The sequence below is a fragment of the Oncorhynchus gorbuscha genome, unplaced genomic scaffold (genome assembly GCF_021184085.1).
Source record: "Oncorhynchus gorbuscha isolate QuinsamMale2020 ecotype Even-year unplaced genomic scaffold, OgorEven_v1.0 Un_scaffold_675, whole genome shotgun sequence".
NCBI lineage: Eukaryota > Metazoa > Chordata > Actinopteri > Salmoniformes > Salmonidae > Oncorhynchus > Oncorhynchus gorbuscha.
The window spans coordinates 119,225-146,588 of record NW_025745761.1 but is presented as its reverse complement, the minus strand read 5'-3'; the positions used below and the strand labels follow the sequence as shown (position 1 = coordinate 146,588).

The following is a 27,364-nucleotide window of genomic DNA, read 5'->3' as shown; positions in this document are numbered from 1 at the left end:
TGCATGATAATCACTGGATTAGGTTGTACATGAAAATATTTAGAATCACAACATGAAAAGATGAAACGATGTATTTGTTAGAGTACAGTATTGTACATGTTTTAATAAAGCAATGTGAATGTCTTAGTGGCAGCAGGGGTTAAGGTTAGTCTGGAGTCCTGGAGGGAGGGATCGACTCACTGGCTGTGCTGCTTACTGATACTGAAGGGTGAGTCAACAAAACGCTCGCCAAGGTGTGGGTTTAGGCTTCCATGGGAAGGAGAGTGCAACGACTCTGACCTCCGCGCGGCTACAGGCCCAGCCAGGACAGGACAGGACCTCTCCGCGCGGCTACAGGCCCAGCCAGGACAGGACCTCTCCGCGCGGCTACAGGCCCAGCCAGGACAGGACCTCTCCGCGCGGCTACAGGCCCAGCCAGGACAGGACCTCTCCGCGCGGCTACAGGACCTCTCCGCGCGGCTACAGGACCTCTCCGCGCGGCTACAGGCCTCTCAGCCAGGACAGGACCTCTCCGCGCGGCTACAGGCCCAGCCAGGACAGAACCTCTCCCGCGGCTACAGGCCCAGCCAGGACAGAACCTCTCCGCGCGGCTACAGGCCCAGCCAGGACAGGACCTCTCCGCGCGGCTACAGGCCCAGCCAGGACAGAACCTGTCCAAGTCTACAGGCCCAGCCAGGACAGGACCTCTCCGCGCGGCTACAGGCCCAGCCAGGACAGGACCTCTCCGCGCGGCTACAGGCCCAGCCAGGACAGGACCTCTCCGCGCGGCTACAGGCCCAGCCAGGACAGGACCTCTCCGCGCGGCTACAGGCCCAGCCAGGACAGGACCTCTCCGCGCGGCTACAGGCCCAGCCAGGACAGGACCTCTCCGCGCGGCTACAGGCCCAGCCAGGACAGGACCTCTCCGCGCGGCTACAGGCCCAGCCAGGACAGGACCTCTCCGCGCGGCTACAGGCCCAGCCAGGACAGGACCTCTCCGCGCGGCTACAGGCCCAGCCAGGACAGGACCTGTCCAAGTCTACAGGCCCAGCCAGGACAGGACCTGTCCAAGTCTACAGGCCCAGCCAGGACAGGACCTGTCCAAGTCTACAGGCCCAGCCAGGAAAGGACCTGTCCAAGTCTACAGGCCCAGCCAGGACAGGACCTGTCCAAGTCTACAGGCCCAGCCAGGACAGAACCTGTCCAAGTCTACAGGCCCAGCCAGGACAGGACCTCTCCGCGCGGCTACAGGCCCAGCCAGGACAGGACCTCTCCGCGCGGCTACAGGCCCAGCCAGGACAGGACCTCTCCGCGCGGCTACAGGCCCAGCCAGGACAGGACCTCTCCGCGCGGCTACAGGCCCAGCCAGGACAGGACCTCTCCGCGCGGCTACAGGCCCAGCCAGGACAGGACCTCTCCGCGCGGCTACAGGCCCAGCCAGGACAGGACCTGTCCAAGTCTACAGGCCCAGCCAGGACAGGACCTGTCCAAGTCTACAGGCCCAGCCAGGAAAGGACCTGTCCAAGTCTACAGGCCCAGCCAGGACAGGACCTGTCCAAGTCTACAGGCCCAGCCAGGACAGGACCTGTCCAAGTCTACAGGCCCAGCCAGGACAGGACCTGTCCAAGTCTACAGGCCCAGCCAGGACAGGACCTGTCCAAGTCTATAGGCCCAGGTCAAAACGGAGAACACCATCGTGTTCGCAACAGTCAAAACAATCCATAGTGGTCATGTTGTTTTTAGGCCAAACCTTTCGGATGTACAGACGTTTTTGTGAGAAGACTGATTTTCGGGACGTAGCTCTGTCACCTCCCACCGCAGATTGGTTGTCTCATTGTCTGATAAACACTGCTGTAGCTCTGTCACCTCCCACTGCAGATGGGTTGTCTCCTAGTCTAATAAACACTGCTGTAGCTCTGCCACCTCCCACTGCAGATGGGTTGTCTCCTAGTCTGATAAACACCGCTGTAGCTCTGCCACCTCCCACTGCAGATGGGTTGTCTCCTAGTCTGATAAACACTGCTGTAGCTCTGTCACCTCCCACTGCAGATGGGTTGTCTCCTAGTCTGATAAACACCGCTGTAGCTCTGCCACCTCCCACTGCAGATGGGTTGTCTCCTAGTCTGATAAACACCGCTGTAGCTCTGTCACCTCCCACCGCAGATGGGTTGTCTCCTAGTCTGATAAACACTGCTGTAGCTCTGTCACCTCCCACCGCAGATGGGTTGTCTTATTGTCTGATAAACACTGCTGTAGCTCTGTCACCTCCCACCGCAGATGCGGAAGGCTGCTATTGGTGAAGGCGGTGGATTGAAACGCAGCCTATACAAAAAAATAATAGATCTCTAGTTTAAACTGGTGGATTTTGATGGAAATGTTTTTATTATGTTACTTAGATTGACGTAACGGGTCTATAAACTCTTACGGAGAATGGTTAACTTAGCATTATTTAGAGACCCCGCCCAAAGTTTGAGTTTTGTTTTATTTAGGGGGCTCATTTCTCATTCAGGGGGTTGAGCCTGGGGCTGTTGCGGTGACCGTAATACTGCCACACTTGGGGTTACAAGGCAGTGAAATTCCACTTGACCGTTCAGTCACGGTAATTAGGCTTCTCCAAGGTCTGATGCTGCCGATGGTCATTAGTAACCTACCGAACTTGCTAACTGCCTGGTACTCAGCACTTTATTGTCCATCTAAATCACTCTGACATCAACGCAAATGTAATCAAAAATATAATCAAACACTTCATGAGAGGCCATGAGCTCATGTTGCGCAACATTTCTATAGGCTATGCGTGAGAAAACAGAGTGATGGCCTCTAATAAAAAGAGGAGGTTCCCATCAGCTTTCTATAGGCTCGGCCTACTTTATCTATTTCTCAACTTTCCCAATATTAAGCACATTGTTTATCTTTACAACAGGAGTATAGTTTACCTGCTGGCATGAAAATGACCCACGGGAAAAGCGTCCTCCATTCGCTATTTAAGTGCATAGATAACGTATTTTTCCCTCTACCGTGTTTCAGGACAGGTGCATGATAATGGTCCGTTATTAATCAAAACAATCAGTTTCTATGATGGCAATTTGCATACACTCCAGAATGTTATGAAGAGTGATCAGATGAATTGCAATTAATTGCAAAGTCCCTCTTTGCCATGCAAATTAACTGAATCCCCAAAAAACATTTCCACTGCATTTCAGCCCTGCCACAAAAGGACCAGCTGACATCATGTCAGAGATTCTCTCATTAACACAGGTGTGAATGTTGACAAGGCTGGAGATCACTCTGTCATACTGATTCAGTTTGAATAACAGACTGGAAGCTTCTAAAGGAGGGTGGTGCTTGGAATCATTGTTCTTCCTCTGTCAACCATGGTTACCTGCAAGGAAACACGTGCCGTCAGCATTGCTTTGCATGAAAAAGGCTTCACAGGCAAGGATATTGCTGTCAGTAAGATTGCACCTAAATCAACCATTTATCAGATCATCAAGAACTTCAAGGAGAGCGGTTCAATTGTTGTGAAGAAGGCTTCAGGGAGCCCAAGAAAGTCCAGCAAGCGCCAGGACCGTCTTCTAAAGTTGATTCAGCTGGGGGATCAGGGCACCACCAGTACAGAGCTTGCTCGGGAATGGCAGCAGGAAGGTGTGAATGCATCTGCACGCACAGTGAGGTGAAGACTTTTGGAGGATGGCCTGGTGTCAAGGAGGGCAGCAAAGCAGCCACTTCTCTCCAGGGAAAACATCAGGGACAGACTGATATTCTGCAAAAGGTACAGGGATTGGACTGCTGAGGGCTGGGGTAAAGTCATTTTCTCTGATGAATCCCCTTTCCGATTGTTTGGGGTATTAGGAAAAAAGCTTGTCCGGAGAAGACAAGGTGAGCGCTACCATCAGTCCTTTGTCATGCCAACAGTAAAGCATCCTGAGACCATTCATGTGTGGGGTTGCTTCTCAGCCAAGGGAGTGGGCTCACTCACAATTTTGCCTAAGAACACAGCCATGAATAAAGAATGGTACCAACACATCCTCCGAGAGCAACTTCTCCCAACCATCCAGGAACAGTTTGGTGATGAACAATACCTTTTCCAGCATGATGGAGCACCTTTCCATAAGGCAAAAGTGATAACTAAGTGGCTCGGGAACAAAACATCGATATTTTGGGTCCATGGCCAGGAAACTCGCCAGACCTTAATCCCATTGAGAACTTGGTCAATCCTCAAGAGACGGGTGGACAAACAAAAACCCACAAATTCTGACAAACTCCAAGCATTGATTATGCAAGAATGGGCTGCCATCAGTCAGGATGTGGCCCAGAAGTTAATTGACAGCATGCCAGGACGGATTGCAAAGGTCTTGAAAAGGAAGGGTCAACATTGCAAATATTGACTCTTTGCATCAACTTTGTGTAATTGTCAATAAAAGCCTTTAACACTTATGAAAAGCTTGTAATTATACTTCAGTATTCCATAGTAACATCTGACAAAAATATCTAAAGACACTGAAGCAGCAAACTTTGTGGAAATTAATATTTGTGTCATTCTCAAAACTTTTGGCCAAGACTGTACAAACGGATGTATTTATGGCATTGGCATTTCATATTAATTAACCATATGAGAGAATGCAGAGTCCACATTCGGCTAATTGATTAGTGTGTGTGTGTGTGTGTGTGTGTGTGTGTGTGTGTGTGTGTGTGTGTGTGTGTGTGTGTGTGTGTGTGTGTGTGTGTGTGTGTGTGTGTGTGTTGGGGGGCCGCCGTTGGGAGCGTACGACTGCGTGGCCATGTATGACACCAACACCATCATTAAGTTTGTCTGATCGTCGACGACAAGACAGCCTATTGGGAGGAGGTTAGAGCCCTGCACAGCGGTGCCGGTAGAAACATCCCTCAACGTCTTGCGACGAGACAGCCTATTGGGAGGAGGTTAGAGCCCTGGCACAGCGGTGCCGGTAGAAACATCCTCAACGTCTTCGGCGACGAGACAGCCTATTGGGAGGAGGTTAGAGCCCTGGCACAGCGGTGCCGGTAGAAACATCCTCAACGTCGTCGGCGACGAGACAGCCTATTGGGAGGAGGTTAGAGCCCTGGCACAGCGGTGCCGTAGAAACATCCTCACACGTCGTCGGCGACGAGACAGCCTATTGGGAGGAGGTTAGAGCCCTGGCACAGCGGTGCCGTAGAAACATCCCACATCGTCGTCGGCGACGAGACAGCCTATTGGGAGGAGGTTAGAGCCCTGGCACAGCGGTGCCGGAAACATCCCACATCGTCGTCGGCGACGAGACAGCCTATTGGGAGGAGGTTAGAGCCCTGGCACAGCGGTGCCGGTAGAAACATCCCACATCGTCGTCGGCGACGAGACAGCCTATTGGGAGGAGGTTAGAGCCCTGGCACAGCGGTGCCGGTAGAAACATCCCTCAACGTCTTCGGCGACGAGACAGCCTATTGGGAGGAGGTTAGGGCCCTGGCACAGCGGTGCCGGTAGAAACATCCCTCAACGTCTTCGGCGACGAGACAGCCTATTGGGAGGAGGTTAGAGCCCTGGCACAGCGGTGCCGGTAGAAACATCCCACATCGTCGTCGGCGACGAGACAGCCTATTGGGAGGAGGTTAGAGCCCTGGCACAGCGGTGCCGGAGAAACATCCCACATCGTCGTCGGCGACGAGACAGCCTATTGGGAGGAGGTTAGAGCCCTGGCACAGCGGTGCCGGTGGAAACATCCCACATCGTCGTCGGCGACGAGACAGCCTATTGGGAGGAGGTTAGAGCCCTGGCACAGCGGTGCCGTAGAAACATCCCACATCGCCGTCGGCGACGAGACAGCCTATTGGGAGGAGGTTAGAGCCCTGGCACAGCGGTGCCGGTAGAAACATCCCACATCGGCGACGAGACAGCCTATTGGGAGGAGGTTAGAGCCCTGGCACAGCGGTGCCGTGGAAACATGCCACATCGTCGTCGGCGACGAGACAGCCTATTGGGAGGAGGTTAGAGCCCTGGCACAGCGGTGCCGGTAGAAACATCCCACATCGTCGACGGTGACGAGACAGCCTATTGGGAGGAGGTTAGAGCCCTGGCACAGCGGTGCCGGTAGAAACATCCCACATCGTCGTCGGCGACGAGACAGCCTATTGGGAGGAGGTTAGAGCCCTGGCACAGCGGTGCCGTGGAAACATCCCTCATCGTCGACGGCGACGAGACAGCCTATTGGGAGGAGGTTAGAGCCCTGGCACAGCGGTGCCGGTAGAAACATCCCACATCGTCGTCGGCGACGACGAGACAGCCTATTGGGAGGAGGTTAGAGCCCTGGCACAGCGGTGCCGTGGAAACATCCCACATCGTCGTCGGCGACGAGACAGCATATTGGGAGGAGGTTAGAGCCCTGGCACAGCGGTGCCGGTAGAAACATCCCACATCGTCGTCGGCGACGAGACAGCCTATTGGGAGGAGGTTAGAGCCCTGGCACAGCGGTGCCGTGGAAACATCCCACATCGTCGTCGGCGACGAGACAGCCTATTGGGAGGAGGTTAGAGCCCTGGCACAGCGGTGCCGGTAGAAACATCCCTCATCGTCGACGGCGACGAGACAGCCTATTGGGATGAGGTTAGAGACCTGGCACAGCGGTGCCGGTAGAAACATCCCACATCGTCGTCGGCGACGAGACAGCCTATTGGGAGGAGGTTAGAGCCCTGGCACAGCGGTGCCGTGGAAACATCCCACATCGTCAGCAAAACAAAGGAGCTGATGGTGGACGACAGGAAACAGGGGAAGCAGCATGGACAGGACTGCAGTGGAGAGGGTGAAAAGGTTCATGTTCCCCGGCGTGCACCTCACTGAGGACATGACATGGTCCAATCACACCACCGCCGTGGTGAAGAAGGCGCAGCAGCACCTCTTCAACCTCAGGCGGCTGAAGACATTCAGCATGGGCCCACTGGGGGCGAGCTCCCTGCCCTCCAGGACATCTACACCAGGCAGTGTCTGAGGAAGGCACGAAAGACCCTCAAGGACTCCAGTCACCCAAGCCACGGACCATCTGGCAAGCAGTAGTGGAGTATCAGGTCTCGGCACAACAGACACTGAGACAGTTTCTACCACCAGGCCATCAGACTGCTGAAAAGCTCAACCTAGCGGTCTTCCTGCACAGACCTGCACCTTAGAGACTATATGCACCTTAGAGACTATATGCACCTTAGAGACTATATGCACCTTAGAGACTATATGCACCTTAGAGACTATATGCACCTTAGAGACTATATGCACCTTAGAGACTATATGCACCTTAGAGACTATATGCACCTTAGAGACTATATGCACCTTAGAGACTATATGCACCTTAGAGACTATATGCACCTTAGAGACTATATGCACCTTAGAGACTATATGCACCTTAGAGACTATATGCACCTTAGAGACTATATGCACCTTAGAGACTATATGCACCTTAGAGACTATATGCACCTTAGAGACTATATGCACCTTAGAGACTATATGCACCTTAGAGACTATATGCACCTTAGAGACTATATGCACCTTAGAGACTATATGCACCTTAGAGACTATATGCACCTTAGAGACTATATGCACCTTAGAGACTATATGCACCTTAGAGACTATATGCACCTTAGAGACTATATGCACCTTAGAGACTATATGCACCAGACATTATTTGCACTGACTATCCACACATCCAACCCTTACACACACACACACATCCAACACACACACACACACACACACACACACACACACACACACACACACACACACACACACACACACACACACACACACTTCGATTATACAGATTCATGTTGTGTAATGTTGAGAGCTTAGCACACAGGCACTTCCCTGCACCTTTAATAACTGATGTTCACTGGGTATGTGACCAATACATTTCAATTGATTTTGTGTTGAGTTGTAAAAACTAACATCAGTAAACATACATCTGTTCAGCACACTGCCTGACCTACGCAGGGCATCAATTCACTGCATCAGGGATTCCCTGCCCTCCTTTCAGCCCTTCCTCTCCTCCTCTCCTTATCTCCTCTCCTCATCTCCTCTCCGTCGTCTGTAGGCCTAAGAGGTATGTTGCTAGCAAAATACACTTTTTCTCCAAACCATCCATGTTACACAGCTGCATTGAATGATATAATGTTCGGAAAACATTAGTGAAACCTTATAGTAGTCCGAATGTGTCTCCTTAACAGACATGGCTTGATTGTAATGTCCGCACATGTGGAGGACTGTTAAAACTAGTGTGGACACCAAGTCATCTGTTGACAAAAAAATGGTTCAACGAAATGCACCATGGATAATGAATTAAAGCTAGCTATTGCTGTCATATTGATGTGCTAATACTCCGATGCATTGCAAGTGGGCAATTCCATGGTCAGGGATTTACGCTGAGACTCCAATGATTCACTTTAAAATGTAGGTCCAACAAATACAACTCTATGCACAATGACCTTGGAATATAATATCGTTGTTTAAAGACGATGAAACAAGCAGGACAGCTAGTCAGACAGCCAGCTGGCTAGCGCTTTGGATAGCCTAGCTACAGTATGCTAGCTGTCAACTCACCCCTCTCTCGACGCCTGCAGTCTATGAAGAATAAAACACTTCGGAAAGTGACCACCGTGCATAAAACCAGCTGTCACGACGTGCTCTCGCTACCTGTCCCCAGTAACCTCCCGTTTCGCCGTGCATGAGGTATCTGTTTGCTGAATATCGTCGGTTTAGTAACGCAAGCAGCATCCGAACATCCTCTCACCTGCTCTTTTCTTCTCCGCTGGTTGGGTGGGAACGGAGCACCCACGACAAGTGAACCGACAACCTCACAGTGGCGCATGCGCAAAGCCGGTATCACATCTCATGTTCACCTTTCATGGCAGCAGACGACAGATAATACGAAACTGTGATCGCAACATTGTATCTAAATGTACAAGTTGCACCATTGTATCCGACTTTTTGACTGTGATATTGCATGCAATCCATGCGCCAATAGTTCTATACTTCACAATGAAATGTGTGTTTCCTTCTGATGTGATGTAAGATCTCTACATCGACAATTATTTATTACTATCGATCGTCTATTAGGCCCGAGCAGGCTAATCTATTGATCATAGATGGGAGTATGTTCTACCAGTATAAGGCCCTAGCAGGCTAATCTAGTGATCATAGATGGGAGTATGTTCTACCAGTATAAGGCATGCATTTATTTTTTTATTTGTAAAAATAAAAATACATTTTTACTCCTTTTTTCTTCGCAATTTCGTGATATCCAATTGGTAGTTACAGTCTTGTCCCGTCGCTGCATCTCCAATGCATTTCTGTGAGCCTGCTTTATTGTTTGCCATGATAATTAGGTCAACAGCGCCGTCCGTTGGACACCGTTTCAGATCTCATGTTGGGAGGGATATTTGATAGAGTATGAATGATGCAACAAAAAGGATGCGATACATTCGAGAAGGTAATAAAACAACTATAATGAGTCTTTGACATTTCAATTTCTACAACGCATCTGAATTCCTGCTTTCATATGCACTACTATAAACCACATGTTTATGAGGCTTTTTCTATAAAAATGTGTCCAAATATATCTATATAAAATAATATTGCAATAAATATTACATCTGTATAGGCATGTTGTATTAAAACCAAAGAAGGGATAAATGTAGGAGCTGGTAAATGTTGTATTCCCAGGCAGGGATAAATGTAGGAGCTGGTATGCTGTATAGGCATGTTGTATTAAAACCAGAGACTTGTATTAAAACCAAAGAGGCAGGGATAAATGTAGGAGCTGGTATGTTGTATAGGCATGTTGTATTAAAAAACCAGAGACTTGCACCAGGGATAAATGTAGGAGCTGGTATGCTGTATAGGCATGTTGTATTAAAACCAGAGACTTGCACGCAGGGATAAATGTAGCGCAGGGATAAATGTAGGAGCTGGTATGCTGTATAGGCATGTTGTATTAAAACCAGAGACTTGCACGCAGGGATAAATGTAGGAGCATGTATAGGCATGTTGTATTAAAACCAGAGACTTGCAGGGATAAATGTATTAAAACCAGAGGGTAGGGATGTCTTAGGCATGTTTGCAGGCAGGGATAAATGTAGGAGCTGGTATGTTGTATAGGCATGTTGTATTAAAAAACCAGAGACTTGCCGCCATGACATAGTGCGCATCTTATTCCACCGCCATGACATGGTGCGCATCTTATTCCACCGCCATGACATTACCGCCATGAGCATCTTATTCCACCGCCATGACATGGTGCGCATCTTATTCCACCGCCATGACATAGTGCGCATCTTATTCCACCGCCATGACATTAGTGCGCATCTTATTCCACCGCCATGACATAGTGCGCATCTTATTCCACCGCCATGACATGGTGCGCATCTTATTCCACCGCCATGACATTGCATCTTATTCCACCGCCATGACATGGTGCGCATCTTATTCCACCGCCATGACTTGGTGCGCATCTTATTCCACCGCCATGACATAGTGCCATCTTATTCCACCGCCATGACATAGTGCCCATCCACCGCCATGACATGGTGGGCATCTTGCCCAGACAGCCATAGCCAGGAGCGCACTGGCAGCTGGACTGACAGACAGACACAGACAGACAACCAGCTAAATGTGGCCAGGGCGGTCACCTGATGATTGCTCAATCTTGACTCACGGTTCAGGAATACACTATATTACGCCTAAAGCAACAACAAGCAATGTGAGTTAGATTTGGTACAAAAGGTATGTGTGAAAAAAAATGTATACTTTTATTAATGTTTTTTTAATAACGTTATTTCGTATCCACGTAACATGGAAATAATGGTTATTTTGACTGGTTATTATTGTGCCATGACAGCTTGCCTTGAGAGAGTAGTTTACTGCGGAAATTTTTTTTTTAGATATCAATTTAAGTCAGCTACATTCACAACCGGTAAGGACAAGGGAGTGTCTGTCAACTAAGTGTAAATTGGATGACTAGGTCGTTTTTCTGCAGTGATTGAAGGAAGATGACGGTGACCTACTCCAGTAAAGTCGCCAACGCCACGTTCTTCGGTTTCCATAGACTTCTACTGCGATGGAGAGGCAGCATCTACAAACTGCTTTATCGGGAGTTTATAGTCTTTGTACTGTTATATACCTTGGTGAGCCTCGTTTACAGGTAGGCATAATATTACGCTATTACGCGTTTTTCCTTAAAAACATTAGTATTGTCACAAATAAAAGTCCTCGGTGAAATATTAATCATATAATTGTTATGTTATTTGTGTATGTATATTATATAACAGTATCTATTATCTGATTTTAATGTGTTTATAACTGTGATTACAAATGAAGATGTAATATGAGCCTTTGATTTGACTTTGCATGATGGGTCCGTAATTGATTTGTATCGCTGTGATATATCAATAACTGCATGTGAACAAACCTATAATGTTACTTAATTAATTAACACATCTGTCAATCTAGACTTGCTCTCTCAGACCCTGAAAAGCGTTTCTTTGAAAAGTTGGCTCTTCACTGTAACAAGTATGCAGAACAGATTCCAGTCACGTTTGTGCTTGGTAAGTCAGTACGACTTGTGCAGGTTGTAATCAGCGCATGCGCACTGAGTAGTTTATAGTATTAGCCTATTATCTCTATGAGCTACTAGCGCTGTGCTGAGATGAGAATGCCTGTTTCTACCTGAATACTGTAGAGGTGCTTTCCAGATGTGCTGAAAGTGCTTTACAGTTTAAGCGGGAAATTCACCTCATCCGCAACCCCATGTGTAGCTTGCCTGGCGACCCAAACTCTTCGCTCCAGCCAAACGCTACGCCACGCCCACATATGTTAGTTTCTTCTCCGCGGTAATGTAGCGAACATAAGAGCAGCGGAAGAATTCAGTTTGAGTCGTCGGGCAAATGTGTGTCCGCCACCTAAAAACAGAATGACAACAGAGTGCAATTCTTTCTCGATCACCACACACACACGCACACTGATACACACCCACACACACGCGCGCACGCACGCACGCACAAACACCGCCACACACCCACACACACACTGCGTTAACTGTCTGACTTGCTTGCTACTATCCAACCAAATGACCCCAACTACTCCTCAACAGTGCCAGGCAACAAACTAATGATCGTGATTTGTCAACCCTTTACTTAATAACAGAAGCTCTCCGACAGACACTGATTCCAATGGGGAAATGAACTGGTGATTGAGTTAATGGAAGGAAATCATTAGGATTCGGACCAAAGCAGGGAAAGAGGGATATTGTTGGGTTTGCTGGAGTGCTTTGCATGGCATATCAGATTGTTGCTTAATAGTGTTGTGCTTCTGTGTGAATGGCACAAAGTGGCTTTCATGACATTTATGTATCTCAGTTTATGTCAATAAAATATTGATATGGACTGGGATGAAGTTGCCCTAGACAATGATCTAGGGGTCAATTTTCTGTTTTGAGCTTGAGGCTCAAATGTAGCCTGAAGAGTACTGCACTACGTAGGAAATTAAATGTCATTTCGAAGCAGCCCTTCTCAACCCAAACCTCCTCCTTGGTTGCTACTGTAGTCATACCTGACAAAATACTGTTTTGACTTACTGTAGATCAGGGCTTTCCAACCCTGTTCCTGGAGAGATACTTTCCTGTAGGTTTTAACTCCAACCCTGTTCCTGGAGAGATACCCTCCTGTAGGTTTTAACTCCAGCCCTGTTCCTGGAGAGACACCTTCCGGTAGGTTTTAACTCCAGCCCTGTTCCTGGAGAGATACCTTCCGGTAGGTTTTAACTCCAGCCCTGTTCCTGGAGAGACACCGTCCGGTAGGTTTTAACTCCAGCCCTGTTCCTGGAGAGATACCTTCCGGTAGGTTTTAACTCCAGCCCTGTTCCTGGAGAGACACCGTCCGGTAGGTTTTAACTCCAACCCTGTTCCTGGAGATCTACTGTCCGGTAGGTTTTTACTCCAACCCTGTTTCTGGAGAGATACCCTCCTGTAGGTTTTAACTCCAACCCTGCTCCTGGAGAGATACCCTCCTGTAGGTTTTAACTCCAACCCTGCTCCTGGAGAGATACCCTCCTGTAGGTTTTAACTCCAACCCTGTTCCTGGAGAGATACCCTCCTGTAGGTTTAAACTCCAACCCTGTACCTGGAGAGATACCCTCCTGTAGGTTTTAACTCCAACCCTGCTCCTGGAGAGATACCCTCCTGTAGGTTTTAACTCCAACCCTGTTCCTGGAGAGATACCCTCCTGTAGGTTTTAACTCCAACCCTGCTCCTGGAGAGATACCCTCCTGTAGGTTTTAACTCCAACCCTGTTCCTGGAGAGATACCCTCCTGTAGGTTTAAACTCCAACCCTGTACCTGGAGAGATACCCTCCTGTAGGTTTTAACTCCAACCCTGCTCCTGGAGAGAAGACATTCCTGTCGGTTTAAACTCCAACCCTGTTCCCGGAGAGATACCTTCCTGTAGGTTTAAACTCCAACCTTGTTCCTGGAGAGATACCCTCCTGTCGGTTTAAACTCCAACCCTGTTCCCGGAGAGATACCTTCCTGTAGGTTTAAACTCCAACCTTGTTCCTGGAGAGATACCCTCCTGTAGGTTTTAACTCCAACCTTGTTCCTGGAGAGATACCATCCTGTCGGTTTAAACTCCAACCCTGTTCCCGGAGAGATACCTTCCTGTAGGTTTAAACTCCAACCTTGTTCTTGGAGAGATACCCTCCTGTAGGTTTAAACTCCAACCCTGTACCTGGAGAGCTACCATCCGGTAGGTTTTCACTCTAGGAACAAGGTTGGAGTTAAAACCTACAGGAGGGTATCTCTCCAGGAACAAGGTTGGAGTTTAAACCTACAGGAAGATATCTCTCAGGAACAGGGCTGGAGTTAAAACCTACAGGAAGGTATCTCTCCGGGAACAGGGTTGGAGTTTAAACCGACAGGAATGTATCTCTCCAGGAACAAGGTTGGAGTTTAAACCTACAGTAAGATATCTCTCCAGGAACGGGGTTGGAGTTTAAAACCTTTAGGAGGATGTAGAGCCCTGGTGTAGATGATGCTGATATCTCCTCCTCCCTGCAGGTTTCTACGTAACCCTGGTGGTCAACCGTTGGTGGAACCAGTTTGTGAATCTGCCTTGGCCCGACCGCCTCATGTTCCTGGTCTCTAGCTGTGTTCACGGCCACGACGAGCAGGGCCGCCTCCTCAGACGCACGCTGATACGCTACGTCAACCTCACCTCACTGCTCATCTTCCGGTCTGTCAGCACCGCCGTCTGTAAGAGATTCCCCACCATGGAGCATGTGGTGGAGGCAGGTACGACCCCCAAGGGGATAACGGAATGCATATAGATGGGGTCAGGAGGTCAGGAGAAAACTCATTTTGACAGATATATTCTGTACATAACTTCACGGACCAAGTAGTGGAAGCAGGTACCTCAATGACATGTGCTTGGCCTTACCTGACCCCAATAGAATACACATAGGTGGGGTCAAAGGTCGACCAGGTTTGGTTTACAGGTTTGGTTCAGATCAAGAAAGTTCACTCAACCTTCAGTAAAAAAAAAATACTTGTATCCCTTTTTCTCCCCAATTTCTAATTGGTAGTTACAGTCTTGTCTCATCGCTGCAACTCCCGTACGGACTTGGGAGAGGCGAAGGTCGAGAGCCGTGTGTCCTCCGAAACACAACCCAACCAAGCCGCACTGCTTCTTGCCACAATTCTCAATTAACCCGGAAGCCAGCCGCACCAATGTGTTGGAGGAAACACCGTACACCTGGTAACCGTGTCAGCATGCACTGTGCCTGGACCACCACAGGAGTCGCTAGAGCACGATGGGACAAGAACATCCCTTTTGGGCCAAACACTCCACTAACCCGGACGACGCTGGGCCAATTGTGCACCAGCCTGGTCTCGAACCAGGATCTCTAATGGCACAGCCTTAGACCACTGAGCCTGGTCTCGAACCAGGATCTCTAGTGGCACAGCCTTAGACCACTGAGCCTGGTCTCGAACCAGGATCTCTAATGGCACAGCCTTAGACCACTGAGCCTGATCTCGAACCAGGATCTCTAGTGGCACAGCCTTAGACCACTGAGCCTGGTCTCGAACCAGGATCTCTAGTGGCACAGCCTTAGACCACTGAGCCTGGTCTCGAACCAGGATCTCTAGTGGCACAGCCTTAGACCACTGAGCCTGGTCTCGAACCAGGATCTCTAGTGGCACAGCCTTAGACCACTGAGCCTGGTCTCGAACCAGGATCTCTAGTGGCACAGCCTTAGACCACTGAGCCTGGTCTCGAACCAGGATCTCTAGTGGCACAGCCTTAGACCACTGAGCCTGGTCTCGAACCAGGATCTCTAGTGGCACAGCCTTAGACCACTGAGCCTGGTCTCGAACCAGGATCTCTAGTGGCACAGCCTTAGACCACTGAGCCACTCGGGAGACATTTACATTTACATTTAAGTCATTTAGCAGACGCTCTTATCCAGAGCGACTTACAAATTGAGACGCTTCCATAAGTGTTTTATTGGTAAACAGGATGCATGACATGTGAGAGTTAAACAAGGATCTGTAACTGGATCTTCTAGAACCATCTTTTCATTTCCTTCTTCAGTTTCTTTGGGCTACCCAGGATCAGCCAAGTCATTAGGATTCAGTGATTGAATTAGACCTACTAAACGCCTTGTTTCCTCTAACCACTAGTATTCCCCCAGTACTGCTGTATCCACGCCTCATCCTCCCCCTATCCCCCTCCTCCTCTTCCTCCTCCTCCTCCTACTCCTCCTTCCACTCCTCCCCCTCCCCCTACCCACCTCCTCCTCCTCTTCCTCCTCCTACCCCTACTCCTCCTTCCACTCCTCCCCTCTCCCTACCCCCTCCTCCTCCTTCTCCTCTTCCTCCTCCTCCCCCTACTCCTCCTTCCACTCCTCCACCTCCCCCTACCCCCTCCTCCTCCTTCTCCTCTTCCTCCTCCTCCCCCTACTCCTCCTTCCACTCCTCATCCTCCACCTTCTTCCCACTTCTCCCCCTTCTCTCCCTCCTCCTCTTCCTTCTCCTCTTCCTCCCCCTCCCTCCTCCTTCTCCCCTCCTCCTTCTCTTCCCCCTTCTCCCCCTTCTCTTCCTCTTCCTCTTCCTCCCCCTCTTCCTCTTCCTTCTCCTCTTCCTCCCTCCTCCTCCTCCTCCTTCTCCTCCTCCCCTTCTCCTCTTCACCCCCCTCCTCCCCCTCCTCTTCACCCACCTCCTCCCCCCTCCTCTTCATCCCCCTCGTCCTCCTCCTCCTTCTTCTCCTCCCCTCCTCCTCTTTACCTACCTCATCCCCCTCCTCTTCATCCCCCTTCGTCCTCCTCCCCTCCTCCTCCTCTTCCTCCCCTCCTCCTCTTCACCCCCTCCTCCCCCTCCTCCTCCTCCCCTCCTCCTCTTCACCCACCTCCTCCCCCCTCCTCTTCATCCCCCTCATCCTCCTCCTCCCCTCCTCCTCTTCACTCCTCCTCCTCCCCCTCCTCCTCCTCCCCTTCTCTTCTTCACCCCCACCTCCCCTCCCCTTCACCCCCTCCTCCTCCTCCTCCTCCTCCTCCCCTCCTCCTCTTCACCCCCCCTCCTTCTCCTCCTCCCCCTTCTCCTCCTCCCTGCAGGCTTCATGACTCCAGAAGAGAGGAAGATCTTTGATGCTGTCAAGTCTCCCCACCTGAAGTACTGGATCCCTGTGGTGTGGTTTTCTAACATGGCGTCCAGGGCTCGGACGGAGGGCCGCATCAAGGACAGCGTGGACCTGCAGACCATCCTCAACGTGAGTATGGCGGTAGCTTCAACAGGCATAGATAGATAAAGTATACCTGCCACAGGAACCAGAGGAGACATTTTGGCTCTGAATCCTGCAGAGGTTGTAGTCTGGACAGCGTGGATCTGCAGACCATCCTCAACGTGAGTATGGCAGTTAGTGGAGCAAAGCAGAGATATACCAGTAAACAGAGGAAACACAGAGTCTAATCCCGCTCTAAATGGAGGACATTGACTCCATTTTGGCTCTGAAGGGTTACTGGATACCTTGAATCCAGGAAGGAACGATACAATCCTAAAAACAGTCAACAGGGTACGGGATGCCTCGAGGACAGGAAGGAACGATACAATCCTAAAAACAGCCAACAGGGTACGGGATGCCTCGAGGACAGGAAGGAACGATACAATCCTAAAAACAGCCCAACAGGATGCCTCGAGGACAGGAAGGAACGATACCTAAAAACAGCCAACCAGGATGCCTCGAGGATGCGATACAATCCTAAAAACAGCCAACAGGGTACGGGATGCCTCGAGGACAGGAAGGAACGATACAATCCTAAAAACAGCCAACAGGGTACGGGATGCGAGGAGTAACATTAAAGACTGGGACTGTTAGTTTACAGCTCCTTCATTATAGTAACGTCTTAATGAGGAGTAACATTATAGTAACGTCTTAATGAGGAGTAACATTATAGTAACGTCTTAATGAGGAGTAACATTATAGTAACGTCTTAATGAGGAGTAACATTAAAGACTGGGACTGTTAGTTTACAGCTCCTTCATTATAGTAACGTCTTAATGAGTAACATTATAGTAACGTCTTAATGAGGAGTAACATTAAAGTACAGCTCCTTCATTATAGTAACGTCTTTATGAGGAGTAACATTATACTGTTTACTGGGACTTCAATAGTCTTAAAGTACAGCTCCTTCACTATAGTAACGTCTTAATGAGGAGTAACATTAAAGTAACGTCTTAATGAGGAGTAACATTAAAGACTGGGACTATTGTTAGTTTACAGCTCCGTTACTTGTGGAAATAGTTATGAGATGCATTGATATAGAACTGCATTGACCCTCACTAACACTCTGCTAAACTCTGAGTCTCCTCTATTAATACGACCTTGATCCTAACAGGGTCTGGATCATGTTGCTGTGTGTGTTTGTATATAGCAAAGGCAAACTCAGTGCAACCCCATGCTCTTGTCTTCTCTCTCTCTCTCTGTCTCTCTCTGTCTCTCTCTGTCTCTCTCTGTCTCTCTCTCTCTCTCTCTCTCTCTCTCTCTCTCTCCTCTCTCTCTCTCTCTCTCTCTCTCTCTCTCTCTCCCTGTCTCTCTCTGTCTCTCTCTCTCTCTGTCTCTCTCTCTCTCTCTCTCTCTCCCTCTCTCTCTCTCTCCCTCTCTCTCTTTCTCTCTCCCTGTCTCTGTCTCTCTCTGTCTCTCTCTCTCTCTCTCTCTCCCTGTCTCTGTCTCTCTCTGTCTCTCTCTCTCTCTCTCCCTGTCTCTGTCTCTCTCTCTCTCTCTCTCTCTCTCTGTCTCTGTCTCTCTCTGTCTCTCTCTCTCTCTCTCTCTCTCTCTCTCTCTCTCTCTCTCTGTCTCTGTCTCTCTCTCTCTCTCTCTCTCTCTCCCTGTCTCTCTCCTCTCTCTCTCTCTCTCTCCCTGTCTCTCTCTCTCTCTCTCTCTCTCCCTGTCTCTCTCTCTCTCTCTCTCTCTCTCTCTCTCTCCCTGTCTCTGTCTCTCTCTGTCTCTCTCTCTCTCTCCCTCTCTCTGTCTCTCTCTGTCTCTCTCTCTCTCTCTCTGGTCTCTCTAGGAGATGAACACATTCAGGACTTGGTCTCTCTCTCTTTGGTTCCCTGTCTTCTCTGTCTCTCTCCGTCTGTCTCTCTGGATAGCATGTCTCTCACGCACTCTCTGTCTCTCTCTCACTTACCATGGGAATCTTCTGTTCTCTCTCTCTCTGTCTCTCTCTCTCTGTCTACTATAACTCTCTCTGTCCTCCCTCTCTCTCATGAAAACCCAGTGGGTTGTGACAGTGTGCCTCTGTCAAGGTCTCCCAAACATGGGCCTCTCTCTCCCTGGGTGCTCTCTACACTACTCAGCTGATTCATAACCAACTCATCATCAAGTTTGATGATTTCTCTGTCTCTCTCTGTCTCTCTCCCTGTCTCTGCTCTCTCTCTCCCCTGTCTCTGTCTCTCTGTCTCTGTCTCTGTCTCTGTCTAAGCCCTGTGCTCCTCTCTCTGTCTCTCTCTCTCTCCCTAGTGGGCAGTCTCTCTCTCTCTCTCCTCCATCTCTCTCTCTCTCCCCTAGTGGGCAGTCTCTCTCCTCTCCTCTCTCCTCCTGTCTCCTCTCTCTCTCTCCCTAGTGGGCAGTAAGCCCTGTGATGAACACATTCAGGACTTCTGCTCTCCCCTATTTGGTTATGACTGGGTTGGGATTCCTCTCCTCTACTCCCCAGTGGGCAGTAAGCCCTGTGCTCCACACTTACCATGGGAATCCGTCTCCCCTCACATAGCCCCTAGTGGGCAGTAAGCCCTGTGCTCCTCTCTATAACTCCCCTAGTCACACTGTCCTCCCGTGTCCTCTGAAAACCCAGTGGGTTGTGACAGTGTGCCTCTCCAAGGTCTCCCAAACATGGGCCTGGGGCCCCTGGGTGCCCTGTGTACACTCTCCTGATTCACATAACCAACTCATCATCAAGCTTTGGGATTTGAACCTCTCCAATCCTCTCCCTCTCTCCCCAGTAAGCCCTCTCTCCCCTAGTGGGCAGTAAGCCCTCTGCTTCTCTCTCTCCTCCGTCTCCCTCTCTCTCCCCTAGTGGGCAGTAAGCCCTGTGCTCCTCTCTCCTCCGTCTCCCCTCTCTCTCCCCTTAGTGGGCAGTAAGCCCTGTGCTCCTCTCTCCTCCGTCTCCCCTCTCTCTTCCCTTAGTGGGCAGTAAGCCCTGTGCTCCTCTCTCCTCCGTCTCCCCTCTATCTTCCCTTAGTGGGCAGTAAGCCCTGTGCTCCTCTCTCCTCCGTCTCCCCTCTCTCTCCCCTAGTGGGCAGTAAGCCCTGTGCTCCTCTCTCCTCCGTCTCCCCTCTCTCCCCTAGTGGGCAGTAAGCCCTGTGCTCCTCTCTCCCCCATCCCCCTCTCTCTCCCCCTCCGTCTCTCCTCTCTCTCCCCTAGTGGGCAGTAAGCCCTGTGCTCCTCTCTCCTCCGTCTCCCCTCTCACTCCCCTAGTGGGCAGTAAGCCCTGTGCTCCTCTCTCCTCCGTCTCCCTCTCTCTCCCCTAGTGGGCAGTAAGCCCTGTGCTCCTCTCTCCTCCGTCTCCCCTAGTGGGCAGTCTCTCTCTCCCTAGTGGGCAGTAAGCCCTGTGCTCCTCTCTCCTCCATCTCCCTCTCTCTCCTCCGTCTCTCCTCTCTCTCCCCCAACCCCCTCTCCTCCGTCTCTCCTCTCTCCCCTAGTGGGCAGTAAGCCCTGTGCTCCTCTCTCCTCCGTCTCCCCTCTCTCTCCCCTAGTGGGCAGTAAGCCCTGTGCTCCTCTCTTCCTCCTTCTCCCCTCTCTCTCCCCTAGTGGGCAGTAAGCCCTGTGCTCCTCTCTCCCCCGTCCCCTCTCTCTCCCCTAGTGGGCAGTAAGCCCTGTGCTCCTCTCTCCTCCATCTCCCTCTCTCTCCCCTAGTGGGCAGTAAGCCCTGTGCTCCTCTCTCCTCCGTCTCCCCTCTCTCTCCCCTAGTGGGCAGTAAGCCCTGTGCTCCTCTCTCCTCCGTCTCCCCTCTCTCTCCCCTAGTGGGCAGTAAGCCCTGTGCTCCTCTCTCCTCCGTCTCCCTCTCTCTCCCCTAGTGGGCAGTAAGCCCTGTGCTCCTCTCTCCTCCGTCTCCCCTCTCTCTCCCTAGTGGGCAGTAAGCCCTGTGCTCCTCTCTCCTCCGTCTCCCCTCTCTCTCCCCTAGTGGGCAGTAAGCCCTGTGCTCCTCTCTCCTCCGTCTCCCCTCTCTCTCCCCTAGTGGGCAGTAAGCCCTGTGCTCCTCTCTCCTCCGTCTCCCCTCTCTCTCCCCTAGTGGGCAGTAAGCCCTGTGCTCCTCTCTCCTCCGTCTCCCCTCTCTCTCCCCTAGTGGGCAGTAAGCCCTGTGCTCCTCTCTCCTCCTTCTCCCCTCTCTCCTCCGTCTCCCCTCTCTCTCCCCTAGTGGGCAGTAAGCCCTGTGCTCCTCTCTCCTCCGTCTCCCCTCTCTCCTCCGTCTCCCCTCTCTCTCCCCTAGTGGGCAGTAAGCCCTGTGCTCCTCTCTCCTCCGTCTCCCCTCTCTCTCCCCTAGTGGGCAGTACGCCCTGTGCTCCTCTCTTCCCCTCATGCGGTTCCACCCAGCTGTGGACAGGGAAGATGACGTCCCTTTGTGATGAGCACCTCAAGAGCAGCTTCCTGTAACACCACATGATGATTACAGAGTAATGGACAGGGCAGCAGGACCCCAGGGTAGGAGGGGTTCTCTATAGCCATTGGCTAATTGGGTAGCTGCCCTCTATCTCTCTGCGGTCTGCACAAATTGCCAGTGTGACCTCTGGCGAGTCAGTGACATCTGTTGACAGTTTCCTGCTCAGTGACATCTGTTGAAAATTAGCTTTTACAGTAATGTTGACTAAAGGTCCCTGTAAAACTAAATGTATTAAAGTAAAGTTTCATGTGACGTTTGTAGACTGATTTGTTGCTGTTCAGGCAGCAGCTCTGTGAATGAAATGAAACCATTGACGTGACTGGGATCAGTTTTCAGAGGCTATGTAATCTCAGACAGTAGTGGAATGACTTGGCCATGAGGGTCTCAGCCAACAATGGAAATACTCACATGGTCACATGTCAAACAAATCCTGTTCATTGACATGGTGTTTATTAACATGGTGTTTATTGACATGGTGTTTATTGACATGGTGTTTATTGACATGGTGTTTATTGACATGTTGTTTATTGACATGGTGTTTATTGACATGGTGTTTATTGACATTGTGTTTATTGACATGGTGTTTATTGACATGGTGTTTATTGACATTGTGTTTATTGACATGGTACATGGTGTTTATTGACATGGTGTTTATTGACATGGTACATGGTGTTTATTGACATGGTGTTTATTGACATGGTGTTTATTGACATGGTGTTTATTGACATGGTGTTTATTGACATGGTGTTTATTGACATGGTACATGGTGTTTATTGACATGGTGTTTATTGACATGGTGTTTATTGACATGGTGTTTATATGGTGTTTATTGACATGGTGTTTATTGACATGGTACATGGTGTTTATTGACATGGTGTTTATTGACATGGTGTACTTGTAAATAGCTACAAAGACAACCTGTGGAACCATGCTCTCTATTTGTCTCTCCAACTCTCCTTCCCTCTCTCTTCTCTCCCTCCCCCTTTCTCCTCTCTCCCTCCCTCTTTCTCATCTCTCCTCCTCTCCCTCCCCCTTTCTCTCGCTCTCTCCCCCTCCCCAACTCTCCTCCCCTCCCTCTCCCTTTCTCCCTCCCCATCCCCATCTCTCCCCCCCCCTCCCCCTCCCCTCCCTCCCCCTTTCTCTCTCTCCTCCTCCCCTCCCTCTCCCCTCTCCAGGTAGTAACCCTGGCCGTCTACACCTTCATCTTTGCCTGTATTATTGGTAGACAGTTCTTGGACCCAGCTCAGGGTTACCCAGGTCATGACCAGGACTTTTACGTTCCCATCTTCACTATGCTACAGTTCTTCTTCTACTCTGGCTGGCTCAAGGTATGACTGACTGACTGACTGACTGGCTGATTGACTCACTGACAGAGAGAGAGAGAGAGAGAGAGAGAGAGAGAGAGAGAGAGAGAGAGAGAGAGAGAGAGAGAGAGAGAGAGAGAGAGAGAGAGAGAGAGAGAGAGAGACACACACACACACACACACAGTTGTTATTGTAGTCCAGCTGGCTCAAGGTCCTGTCCTCCACAAACCTTTTTGCCTTTTGGTTTCAACCAGGGAAATTAGACCCGGACATCAAACCCCAGTACTGTGGATAACAATGCTGGGGTTGTGATCTACAAATGCCTTTTCTTGTGAGAGGGAATGTGTGGTTGCAGAGTGTATAGTGTTGGGGTTGTGATGCTAATATGAAGGTCTTGTGAGAGGGAATGTGTGGTTGCAGAGTGTATAGTGTTGGGGTTGTGATGCTAATATGAAGGTCTTGTGAGAGGGAATGTGTGGTTGCAGATGTGAAGGTCTTGTGAGAGGGAATGTTTGTATTAATTGCAGATGTCACGCCTTGGTCATTGTATCTTGTGTTTTTGTTATATGTTTGGGTAGGCCAGGGTGTGACATGGGTTTATATGTTGTATTTCGTATTGGGGTTTGTATTAATTAGGAGTGTGTATTATTAGGGGTGTGTCTGGTTAGGCTTGGCTGCCTGAGGCGATTCCTAATTGGAGTCAGCTGATTCTCGTTGTCTCGGATTGGGAACCGTATTTAGGCAGCCTGAGTGCGCGTTGTATTTCGTGGGTGATTGTACCTGTCTTAGTGTTAGTCACCAGATAGGCTGTATTAGTTTCATTCGTTTGTTGTTTTCTTCTTCGTTATTTCATGTACCGTATTAGCTTCATTAAAAGGCATGAGTAACCTACACGCTGCATTTCGGTCTGACTTTCTACAAACAACAGACGAAGATCATTACAGCAGAGTGTACAGTGTTGGGTACAGTGTCAGTACACAACGTCTGTACAGCTGCTGCACCATGTCTGACAATCAATTTCATTGGATAAAAATGGGGATTTGTCAGGAAGTATGGAACCCAAATTCTGTTGACAGTAAGATTATCTATGCCTTGTGGGATTTAGTTTGTCGACCAATGTTGTAATCCCTGATGTCACATGACTGTTGTTTGGCATCACTTCCGTATCAAGACATTTGTCTGAGATAATGAGCAGTCATGTGACAGATCCTTCTCCTTCAGGTTGCTGAGCAACTCATTAATCCATTTGGGGAGGATGATGACGACTTCGAGGCTAACTGGTGTATCGACAGAAATCTGCAGGTTACGTTCAATCAATCAATCAATCAATCAATCAATCAATCAATCAATCAATCAATCAATCAATCAAACATGTGTTGCAAAGTGCCTGACAGTAATAACAGGAACCCAGACTAGTTTTCATGTCTTTCTCAAGCCGATGTTATTGATTGATCTGTCATTTGTGCCAATCGATCATTCAGTCAATGCCTGTGTTGTCTCAGGTGTCGTTGATCGCGGTGGATGAGATGCACATGAACTTCCCTCCAATGACTAAAGACATTTACTGGAACGACTCTGAGGCTCTGCCTCCCTACACCCTGGCTGCTGCAGACTACTGCATACCCTCCTTCCTCGGGTCCACCAGAGAGTTGGAGTGAGGACATGACAACGCACGCACGCACGCACGCGCACACACACACACACACACACACACACACACACACACACACACACACACACACACACACACGACTACTGCATGCGTATGCAGGGACATGTGGAAAAACTCCCATCTCTCCTCAGCTAGATATCTGTCTGAGAGAAGATGGACAAGAGGGCATGACTAGAGAGGATACAGTTTATGTGTCAAATTGACACATTTGATCTAATCCTAACCCTTTTCCTAGTCTCGTGTTGCCAGACCTTCAAAATCACATTGTTTTTTTCCTAACCTAATTCTCCTAACCTGCTACAAAGAGCCAATTCTGGTCAATTCTGACGAGCTGTATACTGTCTAGTCAAAACCATTACTATTCACTAATATCCATAACCTGTATACTATCTAGTCTAATGTATTCACTAATATCCATAACCTGTATACTATCTAGACTAATGTATTCACTAATATCCATAACCTGTATACTATCTAGTCTAATGTATTCACTAATATCCATAACCTGTATACTATCTAGTCTAACGTATTCACTAATATCCATAACCTGTATACTGTCTAGTCAAAACCATTACTATTCACTAATATCCATAACCTGTATACTATCTAGACTAATGTATTCACTGTAATATCCATAACCTGTATACTATCTAGTCTAATGTATTCACTAATATCCATAACCTGTATACTATCTAGACTAATGTATTCACTGTAATATCCATAACCTGTATACTGTCTAGTCAAAACCATTACTATTCACTAATATCCATAACCTGTATACTATCTAGACTAACGTATTCACTAATATCCATAACCTGTATACTATCTAGTCTAACGTATTAACTAATATCCATAACCTGTATACTATCTAGTCTAATGTATTCACTAATATCCATAACCTGTATACTATCTAGACTAATGTATTCACTAATATCCATAACCTGTATACTATCTAGACTAATGTATTCACTGTAATATCCATAACCTGTATACTATCTAGTCTAATGTATTCACTAATATCCATAACCTGTATACTATCTAGTCTAATGTATTCACTAATATCCATAACCTGTATACTATCTAGTCTAATGTATTCACTGTAATATCCATAACCTGTATACTATCTAGTCTAATGTATTCACTAATATCCATAACCTGTATACTATCTAGTCTAATGTATTCACTAATATCCATAACCTGTATACTATCTAGTCTAATGTATTCACTGTAATATCCATAACCTGTATACTATCTAGTCTAATGTATTCACTAATATCCATAACCTGTATACTATCTAGTCTAATGTATTCACTAATATCCATAACCTGTATACTATCTTGACTAAAGTATTCACTGTAATATCCATAACCTGTATACTATCTTGACTAAAGTATTCACTGTAATATCCATAACCTGTATACTATCTAGACTAATGTATTCACTAATATCCATAACCTGTATACTATCTAGACTAACATATTCACTAATATCCATAACCTGTATACTATCTAGTCTAATGTATTCACTAATATCCATAACCTGTATACTATCTTGACTAAAGTATTCACTGTAATATCCATAACCTGTATACTATCTAGACTAACGTATTCACTAATATCCATAACCTGTATACTATCTAGACTAATGTATTCACTAATATCCATAACCTGTATACTATCTTGACTAAAGTATTCACTGTAATATCCATAACATGTATACTATCTAGACTAAAGTATTCACTAATATCCATAACCTGTATACTATCTTGACTAAAGTATTCACTGTAATATCCATAACATGTATACTATCTAGTCTAAAGTATTCACTGTAATATCCTCTATCTTTCAGTCTATCGGGCATTTTTCAGTTCGGAGAGGCAGACAAAATGGACATTCACAGACAGGACAGCCACTACAGCAATCACAACTTCCGTCATGGTCGTCAAACGTCAGTCCTGGGGCACGTGCGTAGGCTTCTCAGCGTCCAGGATCCCCCAGAGCTCGTCCCTCCTCGGCCCTCCTTCAAACGTCACAGCAGTGAGGCCTTCTTCCCCTTCAGACCTGACTCCCATGACCACCCTGGATCAGACGACCAGGCCTCCCCAGGACCTGATCACTCTCTGTTCCCCAGACCCAACCTCTTTAACTCCCATAACCCCCTCTCGACCAACCACCCTCTGGATACGCTACGGGAGGTTAGCAGTACTCTTTCTTCCCTGGACACTGAGCCCCGTACGCCGTCCTTCACAGACCTGCCTCAGTGGGTGGTAAGTCCACCTGCTTCTTCTGATGATCATGGGGATGGTGGTTATGGGGGTGATGGAGGGAAGTGTGGGGCGTTATCCGGGGCTCCACAACCCCTGAATCATATAGAGGCCTTCTCCCAACAGACAGGGCATGAGCAGGCCTCAAGTAAGCCTGGGACTCCAGTAGATCTGTCCCCCATTGTGGAGGCTCCGGCCCTGAACACGAATCAGGGCAACAGCTGTACCCAACCGAGGCCCAAGAAGTTGAGCTGGAACGTCCCCAAAGACTGGTGTAAGCCACAGAGACGTCAGCTGTCCTTCCAGTTCTCCAGACAGGGCTCAAAGAGCTCCCTGCACAGCCTGCCTAGTCCTCAAGGCCTAGGGAGGAGGAGAGGCCGAAACACTTCCACAGCCCTCCCCTTTCCTGCTGAGCCTGCCCAGTTCCAAGCACTGCAAGTCCCCGAGACAGACATTCTGGAGTCCATTGGTCATGAGAGTGACAAGATGGACACCAATGACAGCCAAGAGAACAAGGACAAGTCACAATCGGAGAAGTCCTAATGTTCTTCTGACCTACAGTGCATATCGACCTGCTGTGCCCTAATATGAGTCATTTCACAGGATCTCTAAGGGTGTACACAGCATTATTATAATTGACACCCTAATAAACATCAAATGTTTGTTTTATAATAAAATATAATTGATTCAGTCATCGTTCACTGTTAATCATTGTACTCACTCACAAAATGATGCAACAAAAACCACCTGATTGCATTTAAACAATTATTTATTAACTTTAATGGAATGGAAATGCATGAATTCTTCTCAAAAGATGCCAGACAGCCACTGATAATGCTGGCCAGACAGCCACTGATAATGCTGGCCAGACAGCCACTGATAATGCTGGCCAGACAGCCACTGATAATGTTGGACAGACAGCCACTGATAATGCTGGCCAGACAGCCACTGATAATGCTGGCCA

The 27,364-nt window shown here is 48.7% G+C and overlaps 1 protein-coding gene across 3 annotated transcripts; it reads left to right on the top strand.

Moving 5' to 3' along the window:
• Positions 1-10,579: 10,579 nt before the first annotated feature.
• On the top strand, positions 10,580-27,085 carry LOC124019758 (bestrophin-3-like). Of its 3 annotated transcripts, XM_046335183.1 has the most exons (10): positions 10,580-10,738; positions 10,992-11,156; positions 11,465-11,559; positions 14,064-14,297; positions 16,616-16,770; positions 19,135-19,215; positions 22,336-22,488; positions 23,687-23,767; positions 23,968-24,119; positions 25,986-27,085. In XM_046335183.1, exons 2-10 carry the CDS (start codon positions 11,005-11,007, stop codon positions 26,941-26,943), a joined length of 2,061 nt encoding a protein of 686 aa, XP_046191139.1. In that variant the 5' UTR covers positions 10,580-10,738; positions 10,992-11,004; the 3' UTR covers positions 26,944-27,085. The 3 variants fall into 3 exon arrangements, with proteins under 3 accessions (XP_046191139.1, XP_046191137.1, XP_046191138.1); XM_046335181.1 differs by lacking the exons at positions 19,135-19,215; positions 22,336-22,488; XM_046335182.1 differs by lacking the exons at positions 19,135-19,215; positions 22,336-22,488 and having other exon boundaries at positions 10,615-10,715.
• Positions 27,086-27,364: the final 279 nt, after the last annotated feature.

Excerpts from the sequence above, each read along its gene's own strand:
- LOC124019758 (XM_046335183.1), top strand. The coding sequence starts at position 11,005 with ATGACGGTGACCTACTCCAGTAAAGTCGCCAACGCCACGTTCTTCGGT. Across the intron at positions 14,298-16,615 it reads GGAGCATGTGGTGGAGGCAG|GCTTCATGACTCCAGAAGAG; the intron begins GTACGACCCCCA and ends TCCTCCCTGCAG. Across the intron at positions 16,771-19,134 it reads ACCTGCAGACCATCCTCAAC|CCCTGTGATGAACACATTCA; the intron begins GTGAGTATGGCG and ends GTGGGCAGTAAG.